The 17,784-nt window shown below is 44.0% G+C and overlaps 1 protein-coding gene across 6 annotated transcripts in view; it reads left to right on the forward strand.

Annotated features, from left to right (window-relative positions):
- TBL1X (transducin beta like 1 X-linked) overlaps positions 1–17,784 on the forward strand; it is a 495,345-nt gene that overhangs the window by 428,141 nt on the left and 49,420 nt on the right. For all 6 annotated transcript variants that reach the window (XM_063955515.1, XM_063955516.1, XM_063955517.1 and 3 more), the window contains one exon: positions 7,343–7,488. In XM_063955515.1, coding sequence (XP_063811585.1) covers positions 7,343–7,488 — 146 coding nt within the window. The remainder of the gene's footprint in view (positions 1–7,342; positions 7,489–17,784) is intronic.

A 17,784-nucleotide genomic window follows, 5' to 3' on the forward strand; every position in this document is an offset into this window, starting at 1 on the left:
GCCTACTCTCCCAGAATGCCTGGGAGGCTCGCAAAAATCGGGTGGTGATCCCGGCCTCCTGGAAGAGTGAGCAAGTCTCTCGGCTGGACTCCACCAACCCGAGTACCTGAAAGTCCCCAGCAGTCCTCTGCAGTTGGCGCTGTCCGGCGGGGAATCCGATTACGTGATTACGCTGTCACACCCCAGGGCTGCCCTCATTTGGTGTCACTGCCCCATGACAAACCACCTCATGCAGCGGCTGCACCCCCTACTTTGCTGTCCCTGCTGTCTCCTCCCAAAGGAGGCATACAGAATGTCAGCATGTATGGCCTAACCCCCTCCCCACACACAGCTTAACCCCAACCCCCTCCCACACACAACCTAACACTACCCCCCCCCCCACACACACACACCGCTTAACCCTAACCCCCTCCCCACACACACACATAGCCTAACACTAACCCCCCCCCCACACCCACACCCACACACACAGCCTAACCCTCCCCCCCACACAACACACACACAGCCTAACCCTACCAACCCCCACACACACACACACACACACACACACACACACCCCCTAACACTCCCACAGCCTTAAAATGTCGACATCAGAACTGTCTATATTGTGGTATGGACATTATAAATGTCAACATTGTTATTGTTGGCATTTTGACTACATTCCCCCTAAATGTATCATTTTACTTTACTGAAGATGGTATATTTAACATTAGAAGAATGGCTAGACTGAAACAATACAGAGGAGTCTGATTTGTTTTGCAATTCTGTGTGACACAGGGATGTAAAGTCCAGCATTTCCTGTTGCTATCTGTGCCCTGACACAGCTGTCACTGTTAGCTCAGTGCATGGAGCACATTGTGCTGCTACACAGGTTCTGGCAGTGCTATCTGCATCCTGTTCAGCTACCCACAGGCAAACCCAGACACGTTACTACATCTTCAAAATTGGGAAATATTTTTAGCATTGTTCAGTTTGTTGTTCTTGTCTAATCCATTCAAATGTTCTCAGAAACAGCAATAAATCACCATAAGGAAACTTGCAAAATGCGTATGATTTAGATATTGGATTTGATTGTTTTGCAAACAGCTGTTTAGAGAATTTTTATTTACTCTGAATGCAATATTTTGTGGCTCATCCTTTGTAACACGAAACTAATCTAATTTCAGAGTTTGCTCTCAAAAGTTATTCTGTAATATCTGTGAGTGACTATTACAGTGAAGCGCCTCTCTGGGTGGTTATTTTCCATAGGCCATAAGACAGGTGCAGTTCCCCTTAATCTGTTCCCTCTTCCAAGTACAGTATATGCTTTATTCTAAAAATGGTAATTATTACCGTGGAAGATCTAACCTATATATGTATATGGAAGTTAAATATTATAAAACTTTCATGTAGAATTACACATATTTTCCTTATGGAAGTTAAATATTAGAAAACTTTCATGTAGACTCACATGTAGAATCACACATATTTTCCTTTATCACACAAATGGTCTTGAAATATTTGACATGTTAGAGGTAGACTTTGGGCCAGATGTATCATCGCTTGGAAAGTGATAAAATGGAGAGTGGAAAAGTACCAGCCAATCAGCTCCTAACTGTCATTTTTCAAACACAGCCTGTTACATGGGAGGTGGGACCTGATTGGCTGGTACTTTTTCACTCTCCATGTTATCACTTTCCAAGCGATGATGCACCTAGCCCAATACCTCCATATCAGCGGAATAAGGAAGGGAATTGTTGCAACATATTGTACATTTCTCAAATTACTAGCCAGAACGTATTACTTAACTCTAAAGATACTTATCTTGCAATATAGCAGAGATTTAGTATTGGTGCAGCCTTTTCTGGATCTAATAGACCATTTTAAATCCAAATTCTGTTGCATAAAGGGGCCCTTATCAGCAATTAAGAAGGCCTATTCCCCATCCTGGCAACAACCGGATTGGGTGATCTGCAAAATCAAACATGTTAGACAACCTTGATTCGACGATTTCGATGTCAAAATTATCAGTCAGGCGAGTCTTGGATTTTTAACATGTAGTATTTTGCTGAAGATCAGAGTTCGCCAATCGGCGGATAGTGATAGCATTGGGAAACAGAATATTCGCCTATTAGATGTAGGGGCCACATTTCTCATTCTTTCAATTTCATGATTTTGGCGAGATAAGATCAGTGTTCTTTTATGGCCAGGCATAACAGTAAAGGTCTCCTTTACATTATATTTTGGGCTTGGACTGGGTCAGGTAGAGCTAACTTTTTTTGGTAAAATGTGTCTATTATATGGGTTATAATATATAACTATTTTTTAACAAGTATTAGAATAAAAAAAGTAATACATTTATATTGAGTAAGCTTTGTTTTACTTTTACTAAAGTAGTTTCAGGAGAGTTTACATTACCTATTCCAAGCAACATGTTATTGGTAAAAGTAGGCTTCCTTCTTGTGTTTGTAGACTATATAAAGTTTATAGTATAGGCTGTTAGGCAGATACGGTGAGGGTCATTGTCGACCTAGACAGTGTCGATGTTCAGACCGGATCCCCATATTAAGTACCTTTGAATAGTGTATGTGCAATTCTGGTTCAATAAACATAGATAAAATAAAAGCTGACAGCAGAATAATATTGAATAAGTTCCTTCTCAATATGTCCTATACAGTATGTTAATGTATTTAAGGCTTTACGGATTATATATTTTAGGCCATAGATTTAGAGTTCAGCAATACGGGAATTCTACCAGTTCCATGGATGTAATTTGTATATCTATATATTGAATTAAGCAGCGTTGTTGTGGCAGTTCCATTCTGAGAATTCATAAAAAAATATATACATATATATATATATATATATATATATATAAAAACAACACAGCACATCTGGCTATCCTATTACTAGGTAGCACTAAGCACCGGGTGTCCGAACATAGCAAGATACAGACCAGCGGGTGGTATGGCACTCCTGGTGGCTAACACAATAAGTCTTGTGGCGGCAGGTTTGTGAGGCACGAGCCTTATTGTGTTAGCCACCAGGAATGCCGTACTGCCCGCTAGTCTATATATAATAAATGTGTGTGTGTGTGTATGTGTATGTATGTATGTATGTATGTATATATTATATATATATATATGTTTGACATAGAGCATATATTTGGAAGATAGCTTCAAAGTAACCAAAGATTACTGTATGAAACAAACCACCTAATACATTTTTCAATATATATTCTGTGTTGTGGTGAAAGGACTTTTCTTTTAACAATTTGTAGATCTTTGCTTCTCATGTAAACAAAAATCACTGCACTGTTCATTACTTCTTCCTTAGTTTGCATGTTATTCTCACAAATGGCACAGCAGGGCTTTTTTTCAATGTGGTTTTAGATTATACACTGTATAAGAAATATGCAAATGAAAACATTAGAACATGTTATTCTTAAAGAATGGCTTCATAAGAAAATCAGACATATAATTACTTTCAATAGCAGGGACGGCTCAGAAAAATGCTATTTTAAGCAGATCAGCCTTCTACCAGAAACCACAGTATTAATTTTGTGTACTTGTAGAAACTGGGGTTGTTCATAGTGACTCCCACGATTAGGCTAATTTATGAACCACAAGACATGCATGCCTACAGTGCATTTCGCACCCAATTGTCAACAGCAAGCAGCTTTCAATGTTTATTACCGGCTTCTTTATTAATTCTTTTGTTTGTTTGTTTGTTTGTTTGTTTGTTTGTTTTTTTAATCCTAAGGCCAGTGTTGTAGCAGGACTCATGGTCCGGCACCACTTGTCCCCTTGTACATGTGACGTCATGACGTTACTCAGCAAGCACTGGAGGAGCAGGAAGGGGGCTACTGAGACATCCTAAGGATGCACACTGCGGCTTCCCTTGCAGGGGCACAGCCTGTTGGGATAGTGACGGTTCCGCCCCCGCCTTATTTGCAAGTTAAGACAGTGTGTTGACATTGGTACTATCTTCATTAAATATTGCACAATCAAAAATGTTAGTGTTTTCTTTTTTCTTTACAGTAGAGGAAAGCATACTTGCCTCTTGTGTCTGGGTCTAATTGTGGAGTTGGGGGTTGTGACAACACAACTTGTGTCTTTATGTCCCCACCTCCGACTGCGTAGTGTTGTGATTAGAGTCATCACAAAGTGGGTATGTGGGCAGGATACAGATATATTGTCTACTCCTCTGTGATTCCTGGAGCCTTCCTGTAATTCAGGAGTCTCTCTGACATTCTGTGAGAGTAGGATAGATGGGTGTCCACGCCATCTGCAGAGGGGGAATACATTTGTGTGGCGCAACTGGGCCCGAAGCATGGTGAGCGCAGCAAGCCCTTGTGGGGGGACACTGGGCTCACTGTCGGGATTCCGACGTTGGTCTTATGAAACGTATAGAATGCTAGCCATTGAAAGTGTGCACTTTCTGCAGTATTAAAAAAAGGCCGACTGTAAATCTGGGAACAGCCTCATCGGTTCCCCCTCTCCATTCATTAAATCTCATTTAAATTTCTTGTACAGCAAAATAAATCGTTCTTTTGTATGCGTTATAACATGAGCAAGATCAGTGTGCCCTAGTCATATGTACATACAGTATGAGCGGGCCTCATCCTCCCAGCTAGTGTGTTCAGATCATACCAGGCCTGGACTGGCCCACAGGGGTACAGGGGAGACCAACGGTGGACCCTATTGCCTGGAGGCCCACCTCCTGCTCTAAGGATCAGGTTCCAGACTGTGCACTTGAATTATACATTATACATATGTTACCTTATACTGGAGTATTGTGTATTTTCTGCAGTGCATTGCTGTTATTAATCTGGTACATTATCATGCATGCAGCAGCTGAATTTAATGTATATATTTATGAAGGGGCCCAGACATTGCACTCTCTAATGGTTAGTCAAACCAATAAGGTGGAAGGCCACACCCCCTCTGCAAACTGGCCACAACCCTAAAATAGGCCCCTACCACTGCATTCCCCCGGTGGGCCCTGCATGCCCCAGTCCGACACTGGATCATACTAATTGTGCACTCCGCAGACACTGCTAAATTGAAGCAGAAACTCTGCATATTTGAGGAAACATTTGCAATGTAACAGCATAATTCTGTTACTTTTGGAAATTATCTTGGTTCTCTTCTGCGCACTTCGTCCGTCATTTTTACAGTTGTAAAACAGAATATAGACAGCGCCAGCAGACTATATAAAAACAGTTTTTTAAATTTATTATTATATATTGGTTTTCTCTAGGACATAAAAACAGTATCTCTATATAAACTTTCTACAACTGGTTTCCACACAGATACAAAGGAATATTACTATCTCAGCAGCACAGTGTTACACATAAGACACTTATTCATACTTGCCTACCTGACCCTCTCCATGAGGGAGAAAATGCTCTGTTCCTGGACTTTCCTGGTAATCAGTAGCGGATCTTGCCACGGGCAAGAAGGACTTTTGCCCGGGCGCCGCCTTCCGGAGGGCGCCGCACCATGGCAAGATCCGCCACTGTCCCCCCCGCTGCCGCTGTGTCCCCCGCTGGTCCCCCCGCAGTGAAGGGAACTAGACACTATCCGTCTAGTTTCCCTTCGTGGAGAGGACCTTTGATGTGCGGTGCGCAATGACGTCATCGCGCACCGCACAGCACTGTGGGACTGGAACAGACGCTAGGGGTCATGATTGACCTCTAGTGTCTATGCTGTGCTATGGGAGAGACGTCATTACTCCCATAGATCCGAGGAGAGGAGTGGTGGCGGCAGAGATCTGTAACGGCCAGGACTCAGGAGCGGGGATTGTAAATATCCTTTTTTTTTTTTTTAAGCGGCACTACTGGGGGCACAAATGGGGGCACAACTCTACAGGGGGCGTAACGCCACGCCCCTATTTTCCACCCGGGGCGCCACAAGGGCTAGAACCGGCCCTGCTGGTAATGTATGATTGCCATCACCTGTGGTGAGCTAGTTAATTGCTAAGAAAGGTGTTTCACCACAGGTGATGGCAATCATACATTACCAGGAAAGTCCAGGAATAGAGCATTTTCTCCCTCATGGAGAGGGTCAGGTAGGCAAGTATGCGACTTATTACACTCACATTAAAATAAACACATGGATATTCCTAGCTGATTGAATAAAACACTGCAGCTATATTTAGCGAGATACTTTGTGTGCACGTGTGGAAAAGTGCCAGGTGTTAATAATTTAGCAAATTGTAGCCACAAAGTTTCTTGTATCCAATACAATGTTAATATTCAGGAGTATATATCCAGCCAGAAAAAGATTGATAGATGTTTAGTAGCCATGCTGTTTTAGCAAATATTGTACTTGTCTACTTGTTACCCTATTGTTCTTTGTATTTTTAAAGTTGGTCATTGGTTTATCACTGTACTGTACAGGTTGAGTCTCCCTTATCCAAAATGCTTGGGACCAGAGGTATTTTGGATATCGGATTTTTCCGTATTTTGGAATAATTGCATACCATAATGAGATATCATGGTGATGGGACCTAAATCTAAGCACAGAATGCATTTATGTTACATATACACCTTATACACACAGCCTGAAGGTAATTTTAGCCAATATTTTTTATAACTTTGTGCATTAAACAAAGTGCGTCTACATTCACACAATTCATTTATGTTTCATATACACCTTATACACACAGCCTGAAGAACATTTAATACAATATTTTTAATAACTTTGTGTATTAAACAAAGTTTGTGTACATTGAGCCATCAAAAAACAAAGGTTTCACTATCTCACTCTCACTCAAAAAAGTCCGTATTTCGGAATATTCCGTATTTCGGAATATTTGGATATGGGATACTCAACCTGTATGTCATATTGCATTTATACAGTCAGTGCTGATAAATAGACTTAACCAAGTATGTTGTTGCCATGCGTTTTGTGTCACATACCATTGCAAATGCTTAGCTTATACTGGTGCTGCACTTCTCTGATGGTCACGTGGCTAGTGGCAAATAGTGCATATCCCATCATGATCTGGTATACAGTCTTATCTCTCCAGGAGATGGGAATCAATTAGAATGCTGTAGATAATTATTATTTCCTGTGCCGACACAATCATTTCAAAGCCATAATCATTGACATCTAACATAATGTTAATAAAACTAACCATAAGGAATAATCTGAGAAAAAAATTGTAATTTCAATTAAATGAATTTTCTTAGCTATTTTTATACTTTTGTGAATGAGGCGATGACATTTATTATAGTGCAGCTAACCTGTAGCCCTAAGTAAGTGACTGATTATAAATCTGTTTCTCTACCAGGATGTATTTTCATAATACAGGGGTGTGTTGGAGACTATCACGGCTTCTTTTTTCTCATTTCCAGGTTTCTCGCACTCTGCGTTCACATTCGGTATTGAAAGCCACATCAGCCAGTCCAACATCAATGGGACATTAGTGCCACCTGCAGCTCTTATCTCTATCCTGCAGAAAGGTTTACAGTATGTTGAAGCTGAGATCAGCATCAATGAAGTAAGTGTCTTACCTGTGCATGCTACATGCACATCACAAATAAAACACTGTTACGTCAGTTGTTGGAAATGAGAACATTGCGCGTACACGTTTCCTATAACACATAGGGACTAATTCCCAGCCTGCTTACCATCATTTCTGATGCAACTTTCTGCCCATCTCTGCCGATTATCCATGCTACGAATGAACACAGATTTCAGTTTACCACAATCTTATGACCGTCCCACAGGACAGAACAGTTTTCTGCGCTCGCACAGACTCCGTCCAGTAATCTCCCATAAACATCTATTTAACGGAAAGAGTGGTCAGCAAAATGACGGAACACTTGCAATCTCCATCTAAATCAGGGGTGTCCAAACTTTTTGCAAAGAGGGCCAGATTTGGTGAAGTGAAAATATGTGGGTGCTAGCCAGATACACAAATGCCCCCAGTGTTGCCAGATACACATTATATGCCCCCAGCAGTGCTGCCAGATACACAAATGCCCCCAGTGCTGCATTTATATGCCCCCAGCAGTGCTGCCAGATACACAAATGCCCCCAGTTCTACCAGATACACAAATGCCCCCAGTTCTGCCAGATGCACATTATATGCCCCCCACAGTGCTGCCAGATGCACATTATATGCCCCCACAGTGCTGCCAGATGCACATTATATGCCCCCCACAGTGCTGCCAGATAAACATTATATGCCCCCACAGTGCTGCCAGATAAACATTATATGCCCCCACAGTGCTGCCAGATAAACATTATATGCCTGAAAGAAGAACTGATTTTTATATAGGCGCAAAAACCACAAAAAAAAAAGACTATATGTCTATTCTGGGGCACACTTATTTAATTCATGCAAAACAATATATCCATTAAAATATAACTTTTATTGTAGTCACTTTAAAACTGGATGGAGAACGGCAATATATCTAAACTCACATAAAAATATGAGTTGTGGCGCTTTGGCTCAATGAGTGAAAATAAGTCTATTGTAAATCTCTTTATCCTGGTGAATCGAATTGTTCACCTCTCCAGTATAGGAGATGAATTATAGGAAAGAGAATGTTCACCAGGCTCAAACCCCTACTACTACCACATGCAATGTGCCCCTATTTATATATCTTATATCTAATTAATAGCTTAAAAATTGTTGCCAGGTTCATAAATAGGACCAACACGGTCAATTGAATACCAATACTATTGATACATTCCTTTATTAAGAGACGCAACACACTTCTACTTACCCAAATTCTCAGACTTTTCTATATTAAGGACTCTCATTGGTGATTCAGTGAGGCTCTGTTTGGTTGATAACTGACAGACATCTCAAAGTCTAATGCCAAAAGCAGATCCTCTCTTTTTCTATCTTTCACAATATACTTTACTTTTGCTCTTATTCATGAACTCTCATCAACGATCCTGGGTAAGACACGGGAGGTGTTCCTACTACCAAACCACACTTACGGTAAAATGCCCAATCTCATTTGATCTTGGAAGCGATACAGTGCTGGGCCGGACCAGTACCTGGAGGGTGACCCCCAGAGAATATCCAGTGTAGTAGGTCATAGGTAATCTGAAAACCAGCCTAACGTTGACAGCAGATTCATATATTTTCTTACTTCTGCCTTTTTCTATCCTCACATTTATTACCACTAGAACGTGTTGGTCCTATTTGGGAACCTGGCAAAAAATTTAAGCTATTAATTAGAGCAGGTATATGAAGAATATATACATATATATCTTTTGAGAGTACTGAACCTTAATTTTTCTAGTGTAGAGTCTGATTGGTACCCTGTTGCATATATGGTTATTTTTGCCCCTAATTAACCAATATTTTCACATTGTTTGTCCTTTATGTATATGTAAATAAAATGAAAATGTAATAGTGCATGGTATAGTGAACTAAGGACCTACTATATAATTTTAATGTGGTTATTAATAAAAGTTAGGTTTTAATTTACATATGGTTCTTAACGAGTGCTCCAACAAAGGGGTCTTTCTTTCTTGTCCTTGATATATTGACTGTCAGTAGTAATTTACTGTACCCTGGTGCACCACCAACTAAGTATAACTGGCAATACTTGCATTTAGAATATTTAGAGTTGGTTTGACAAATATAATACCAATTTTTGCTCGGATTGCTTATTGGTGCGGAAACATACTGTACTTTAACACATTATATTCCCCCCAGCAGTGCTGCCAGATATACATTATATGCCCCCAGCAGATACACATTACTGTATATTTCCCCCGAGATAGATAGATAGATAGATATTTTTTATTTTAATCACCTCCATGCCTACAGTATATGCTTGGTGCCTATTTCTTCCCACCCCTTCCCCTTTTATATACATTATGTTTAACAACCCCTTCCCCCTTTCCCCTTTCAGCTTTTTTTTATCATGAGGCCATGCATTATTCTAACATACTTTTTATGCAGATTGTGACTAGTGCTGGATGCTGTTCCTCCAGGAAATGAGGTTTCTTGGCAAGCAGCAGCGCTGCTCTCCGCATGCTGTGATCTCTGCTTGCAGGGGCAGCAGGTGGAGCCAGCTGGGTAAAGCAGATTAGGGAGCCGGGGGACAGCCGATGCGCTGATAGCGTTTTAAGGCCAACTTTATCAAAACTGTGGCAGCTAGGGGCAATTTCCTCACTTCCCTAAAGAGGGGCTGCGGAGCCTGCCCTGTCACCCCGGATGCTGCCATGTGAAGGGAGGTGGAGCCCAGAGGTTCCGTGCACTAGCTGCCTGGGGAGGAGGAGTTAGAGGACAATGCTGCTGCTGCAGCTTCTGCTCTGCTAGCCTAGTAGCCTGGCACTGAGTGCGGTGAAGCTTACCCTCAGTTTGTACTCTGCCCGGGGCTGCCTACAAAATCAGTAGGGTCTGCTGGTGCTGGAGCTGTGTGTTACGGGGGGCGATCGCCCTTATTGCCCCCCTGCTGGGTCCGCCAGTGGGCTGCAGACCAGTGGAAATTTGAGCACGGGCCGCAATTGGCTCCCGGGCCGAACTTTGGACATGCTTGATCTAAATGTAAATGCATGGTCCTGCGTCTGTGCAGTAGCGGTCTGCTTGGCATGCACAGTTTACAGATATCAGCGAGATACAGCTGCTATTCTACTTGCGTTCCAATCAGGCCCATATTCTGCAAAAATGTCCCCCAAACAATGCATAGTGTATTCAATCTAAACTCATGGCTCAGCTGTAACTAATTATGTTCCCTCAATTTATAGTCTGTCAGTCAATGTTTGTATATACTGTATATAAAGTATATTGTAATCCTTCACCAATTTCATGATGGCTAAGCATAAGGAAGGATCCTTTCTGACAATCATACTTCTGTGTTGAGATATCTATCTGTTATGTATAAAGCAGGGAGGTGCGGTGAAGTAAATGGCTCAGGAGGCACTGGTTAGCACCAGAGTCAGATTTACACACAATATATGAGCCAAATGGGTACATGTGGGCATTATGCAAAGATGTAGAGGTATAAACTCCTGGAAATTTGATGAGTTTTGATCAGAGAAGTGCAGAAAAGGTAGGCTCATCTGTTACAGACTTTTTACTCCAGGGTTTTGACTATAAAAATGATATGAATAATACAAAGAAGATGTTTTTAACATATTCTTTGTATTTTTCAATTACTTTACATAGTCAAAACTCTGGTACAAACGTCAGTATGACAGGAAAGGCTCTGCCTCACCTGCCTCACCCCACCGCACGTCACTGGTATAAAGTGTAGACAGCCATTCCTTTATAAAATGACAAAGCAAAAGCAGAGCCCGAAAACTATCACTGGAACTTCTCAAATCAAAACAGCCTTTTTATCTACCAACCATAATCGGTGGGAAATTCTGCCACAACCTTGGTACTGTATATAAGCTCTTATCGGCTCTTCTTTAGCACACTCTATGTCACCAGTACTCTGCTCCCTTGTCTCCTTTTCCCCATCAGTGACTCTGACTCTGTCTGCTCACCCAAACTTTGGCTACTGGATCACTGAGTACTTTATCAACTCCCACCCACGATTGGGTTCCGTGACGTGCCCTACCCATGCACCAGTTACCTGTCCTACCCAATCTGTGTGATATTTAGGTTTGGTAGTTAAGCTATGGTCTGCCGTTGTGTATCGTACAACTGCTCTTATATCTTGTTTCTGTGCAATCTGTTCTATGTTAAACCTGTATGGTTCTGCTGTGGTGCTCTCCCCATCAATACACAGGTTAGGCTGGTTCTACCCTACTGGGATCAGTGGGACCACAGGTCCACATGGGCTTATTTGTGTAATTGGGAGGGGAGTTGGATACCTTGAGTGATTAGTGATGCGCTGGCAGTTGGCCCCCATCTAAATTTGGTGTTTTGCTACGGGCTGCAGCTGCTGTGGGAAAATATGCTAATGCCTGCAGGAGGCCTCTGTAGGAAAAAGACGTCTCCTACCGGCGTCTCAGATCCGAGTACTATGTCCAAAGATGCAGCATTGGATCACCACCACGACCATCTTTTGCGATGGCAATGCGATGATTTACTTGTGAGCCAGTATATCTGCACCAGAATGTGCTTCCCCAGCCTCATGTGAGAGAGAGAGAGATGTTCCAACCTTGTCTGACCCACATTGGGACACTGTGGCCCATGGATCTGGTAGTGGGACAGCGTCTGAAAATCGTGACTGTCCTGTCAAAATTGGGGCGGTTGGGATGGACGGGTTTATCCTAGCCATTAATCAAAGCACCAACGATTAATGGATTCAGAGGGGGGTCGGTTTAAATTAAAATAACGGGTGCCAAGGGGGGAGTGGGTATTCTTTACATGGTAGCGCCATGCACATTTGGCAGGGAGAGGGAGCATACAGCTGCTGCTGAGCAGTTAGTCCTCGCTCTTCCCCACACCCAGCAGCCCAGACTCTTAGGGGTCTATTTACTAAGCCTTAGATGGAGATAAAGTGCACGGAGATAAAGTACCAGCCAACCAGCTCCTAACTATCATTTTTCAAACCCAGCCTGTAAGATGGTATTTAGGAGCTGATTGGCTGGTACTGAGGGGTCTATTTACTAAGCCTTGGATGGAGATAAATTGGCTCCTAACTGCCATGTCTCCGTCTGCTTTATCTCCATCCAAGGCTTAGTAAATAGACCCCTTTATCTCCGTTCAAGGCTTAGTAAATAGACCCCTTAGTCACTGGATCCATCCAGCTACACTCTCTCGACAGAGAGGGGGTGGGGACACCGTAAGCCAGGCTGCTGCTGGATATGTGAGTGCAGGGTTGAGGCTCATCTACTGTGAGTGCAGAGAAGGAAGCTGAGAAAAAGTACAAATAACAAGGGGCAGAGAGAGGGGGTCACAGAGCAGTGGGACAGAAAGGGAGCAGGGGGACCGAGGGGGCAGATACTATTTCCCCCCTCCCCCTTGCGTGTCAGTGTCATCACAGCATACTTGCCTACTCTCCCGGAATGGCTGGGAGGCTCCCGAAAATCGGGGGACCCTCCTGGCCCCCCGGATGAGCAGGCAAGACTCCTGATTTCTGGGGTCCCCCTTGCCCGGCCGCCCACTTAACGAGTAAAGTGGGCAGTCCGGGCAGTCGATGATGCGATTCTTGTTGAATTGTGTCATCATAGCCACACCCCCTGCAGTATAATGCCGGTAATAGCAGCATTACACAACGGGAGGGGGGGTGGCTTACATGATGCAATACATCAGCTACGCCCCTGTTCCGCCTCCGCCACGCCCCCATTCCGCCTCTGGCCCGCCCCCCTCTGCAATTCATGTCACTGCCCTGCCCCCTGCTGAGCTGACCTGGCTGCACTCTCCCGGAGAGAGCAGCCATAAAATCGGCAATTGTGCATCACAGTAACCTGGGTCCCGAGCCCAGCACATGCTGCTGTTTACAGAACTGCGGTATATACAGTGAGACTGCTGCTGCATTGATTGTCTCCACTCCCAAACTGCCCCTGGCTGAGGGGCACACAGCTGTCCCCCCAGTCACCCACTATCTCCCTGTCACCCCTGCCTATTCCCATCACCCTCTGCCTCTTCATCTTCCACTATCTCTCCCAGTCATGCACTGCCTTATTCTCTACCTCTCCGTCTTCCACTGTCTCTCCCTGTCACCCACTGCCTCACCCTCTACCTCTCTGTCTAACACTGTCTCTCCATGTCACCCACTGCCTCACCCTCTACCTCTCTGTCTAACACTGTCTCTCCATGTTACCCACTGCCTCACCCTCTACCTCTCCTGGGCGTCACTGTCTGCCCACCATCCTCTCTCTCCCGTCACAGACTGCCTCTCCCTGTCATCAGACAGATAAATGTGCATAGTAACATTTGTTGGAAATTATTTTAATATAATTGTGCCTTCACATCTCAAACAGATATATATATATATATATATATATATATATATATATATATATATTAGAGCTCTTAAACCATGGAAAGCATTTTATCCTGCAAATCCTACATGCTGTATCATCTGTTATCCATACAATCATGATGACCTGTAACATTAGATCTGTGTTATGCACTGAGAATTATTGCAGATTCCATTTATACTGTATGAGTCACAAAACTGATTGCCGGCTCAGCCTGCTGTGAACATTGTGAAATACAATAGTAATGTCACTCGAGTTTGAAACTGATGCATGACTCCCTCAAGGTCTACATATTGTATGCGGAATTGGAAACAGATGAAAAAGCATATTCATTATGCATTGTACTGGGTAATGTTTGTGTATGTGTGTTATGTGCAGGCAACATGTTCTAACTACATGGATCCAGCGTGATGGGAATGACCTTTCTCTCAGTGCTACATATATTTTGAAGAATAAACCTGCCTGTTGTTAACCTTGGGGCTCTGGATGTGTCAGGATTTGTGTTTCTACATGTATAGTAGCATAGTATGGGCACCACACACATTGCACCTATTATAGAAATGCCATTACCTATCCTCTAATCACACCAAGCAGCCTAAAATATGCATCTTATTGTGCAGCTTTATACCTAATCCTAAACATTTAGGGTCTGAGATACATTCTCAATGGAGTATTCGCATGCAGCGGATCTGTGAGAATATCCTACTGATGCAGTTGAAGGGATTTTTACTGAGACGTCCACTGGTGGCATCTCTGATTCCCTGCTTGTGTACAAAGACTCACATCAATTGCACTATCAGACGTCTGAGCAACCCTAAAGACACACCATCAGATGCACATTGATCACACCATCAGACATCTGAGCAACTCTAAAGACGCACCATCGGATACACCATCAGACATCTGAGCAACTCTAAAGACGCACCACCGGATGCACCATCAGACATCTGAGCAACCCTAAAAACACATGTAATATCTCTATAAAAGGGTTCGTACCTGAAACTCTGTCGGTCTCGTAATCGGCCGTATCCACTCTTCAACGATGTCTTGGCCAGCGTCTATTCTTCTCCTCACCTGTAAGGCTGGGGCAGAAGGACCAGGAGAACCCCGGAAGGGCAACCCAAACCCAATGTGCTCAAGGACCACGACACATGGAGACGGTGACAACCATTTATTGCACTGACGATATCAGTCACCGCTGTAACTCAATTTTCATTAAACACAGTTGCATAGGTTGAACATTATTACAATAACCTGAGTCTTTCCCTGTCTTATAACAACATTCACAGTTTTAACACCTCGAAGGTATAACTTTGACCAAATCAAATACTTCACCCGTACTACCAATCATTTGGAGGATAATGTCCTATTAGGGTAAAGTATGTCCTGGCAGTAACGCGGGAGCCATCCCTAAACTGTCCACGAGGGGGGCGTTATATGCTGGACCGTAACGTTCAGTTCCTGCGCCCCAGAGGCGTTTGCGGCCAATGTCTCTCTAATAGACTGCTTATACTGAAACAGAGGACTTCTAAGGAGGCGTCAGTGGACGCAAGGTAAACAGTTGTAAACAGGCATGCAAAACCACTTTCTCCATAATACAGAACAGCAGTAATGATTCACGGTACCAACCGCATTTGTATCCACAGAAAGGTAAGTCAATTATCATCCAGTGATATAAACTAGTAAACAGACCAGTTCTGGCTTGCACAGTAAGAACAGGGGTTTGCACAGTAAGAACAGGGGTTTGCACAGTCCTGTTACCTTTTGTTGAACTGTGCTGTAACAACCGGGTGCAGTATAAGTGTGAAGGTCATAACATGGACCCGTTAGGAGGCGCTATTACATAGGGAGAGTCTTTGACGGAGCTGTTTAGGGTTAGGGGCGTCCCCCTTTTCTGACAGGCGGCAGTTAATGATAACCCTCTACTTTACATGGAAACATCTATGAAGACCCAGGTACAGTACTTCTGTACTTGGGGTTCCTGTAACCCGGATAGCTGGGATATTGGGGATAAGTGAGAGTACCTGCGGTATATTCGTTGCTCCTGCTGTCTGCAGCCGTGCTCCCAGTCACTGCAGCCTCTCCCGTAGGACTGTTGTTAGGGGAATCCTCTTCCCACGCGATCTCCCCCCTTCCGGATCTCGAGCCCTTGTGCCGTGGCGTCTTTGATGTTGGGCAGGTGTCAGGAAGCCTCTGTGACCTGAGCCACCTCCCTCTCTTGTACACGCGGCGGTGTTGTTCCTTTGCTCCGGCCGTGGCAGGCAGCAGCGAGTCTGGCGGGTGGGCGCGCTCTCTTCGTTCCCCTCACACCGCGGTCCTCTCTCTCTCCGTCTTCCCGCCTCTGCCCCGATCACCTCAGCTCACTGTTCTCTCAGTCTCCTCACTGCCTGCTCACTCTCCTCAGCTCACTCTTCTCCAGGCTGCTGCAGGACAACCCTTTTATAACTTTGCATTCCCAGGACCACATTCTATCTGGGATTTCCCGCTCTTAGTTTGCAAATGGGTGAGTCATGCACTTTGAATTTTGCAGACTGATCTGTATTGCTATGAGCTGTGCTGTTAACTCCTTCTGTGCTGCAAGCTGTAGGCTGCTGGCACAGTGCTTATGCAACTCCAGCAAACATTTTACTTTTATTAAAGTCATGCTGGCACCTGTAGTGCCACAGTTGATTTGGGCTGCAGTTTCAGGGTATCACACACACCACCGGACACACTTTGGTTGCACCATTAGTCATCTGAGCAACTCTAAAAACACACCATCGGACGTACCATTAGACGTCTGTGCAACCCTAAATATGTATCAGACGCACATCAGTTGCACCATCAGACGTCTTAGCAACCATATGGTTTCTCAAATAGTCTGTCGCCACAAAGCGAGCAGAGCCTGCACAATTGCGTAAGAAGATGTAGTCACAGGCTGTGACACACCCACAAAATGGTTGCAACACACATTTTAGTAGCTACCCCCCATTATCTACCGCAAACAGTCATTAACTGTCAATCACTGTCCAAATCCAAACCCTCACTGTGTATGCCATTGCAAAACCATGGCTGCATATGCATAGTGCCACTCAGATACTAGCTCAGTAATATCGCTCAGCTGTGATACATCTGCATTGATGCCTATGGTTACACAGTCTGAGTCACACACGCAGCACCCAGATGTGAGTTGCTGCCTCAGTGACTGCAACAATGCCAATAATACAAGGGATTTTGGCCAGAAAATCTATAGGAATTTCGGTACTGGAGGCTGGCTGGGATCCCAGGATTGGATTTCCTAGTTGCAACAGGCGGTCCCATGGTGCATCTTTATACACAAGCGGTGGACCAGAGGCAGCGTCTGTGGGTGTCTCTGTACCAATCCCTGCAGCTGCGGCGTTAGCATATTTTCACAGGTCTGCTGTGTACAAATACAGTATGCAGTTGTAAATGGAACGACATCGGGATCCCAACAGCCGGAATACCAGCAGTGAGTGCAGCATGTCCCCTTGTGGGCTCACTGCGCTCGCCATGCTTTGGGCCCAGTGGTAACCTTTGTGTTGCCACAGGGTTATATTCCCCCTCTGGTGGTGGCGTGGACCACCACCTGAGTGGGGATTTCAGCTGGTGATCGGTCTCCTGACAGCCGGGGTCACGACAACCGGTAAATTGACTGCCTCCCACTAGTGGCTTACACTATGCATTGTCATGCTTAATCTGCTACTTTATGCCAATTCCTTGGCGACAGAGTGTACTAATACTAATACAGTACTTAGGGCCTAATTCAAAGTTGATTGTAAAATAACATTTTCCTCTAATGGGCAAAACCATGTGCACTGCAGGTGGGGCAGAGATACAGTTAGATTTGGGTTGGTTATATTGTTTCTGTGCAGGATAAATACTGTCTGCTTTATTTTTACACTGCAATTTAGATTTCAGTTTGAACACCGGGGACGTGTAGTCAGGG

Source organism: Pseudophryne corroboree, chromosome 2, assembly GCF_028390025.1.
Source record: "Pseudophryne corroboree isolate aPseCor3 chromosome 2, aPseCor3.hap2, whole genome shotgun sequence".
Lineage (NCBI taxonomy): Eukaryota > Metazoa > Chordata > Amphibia > Anura > Myobatrachidae > Pseudophryne > Pseudophryne corroboree.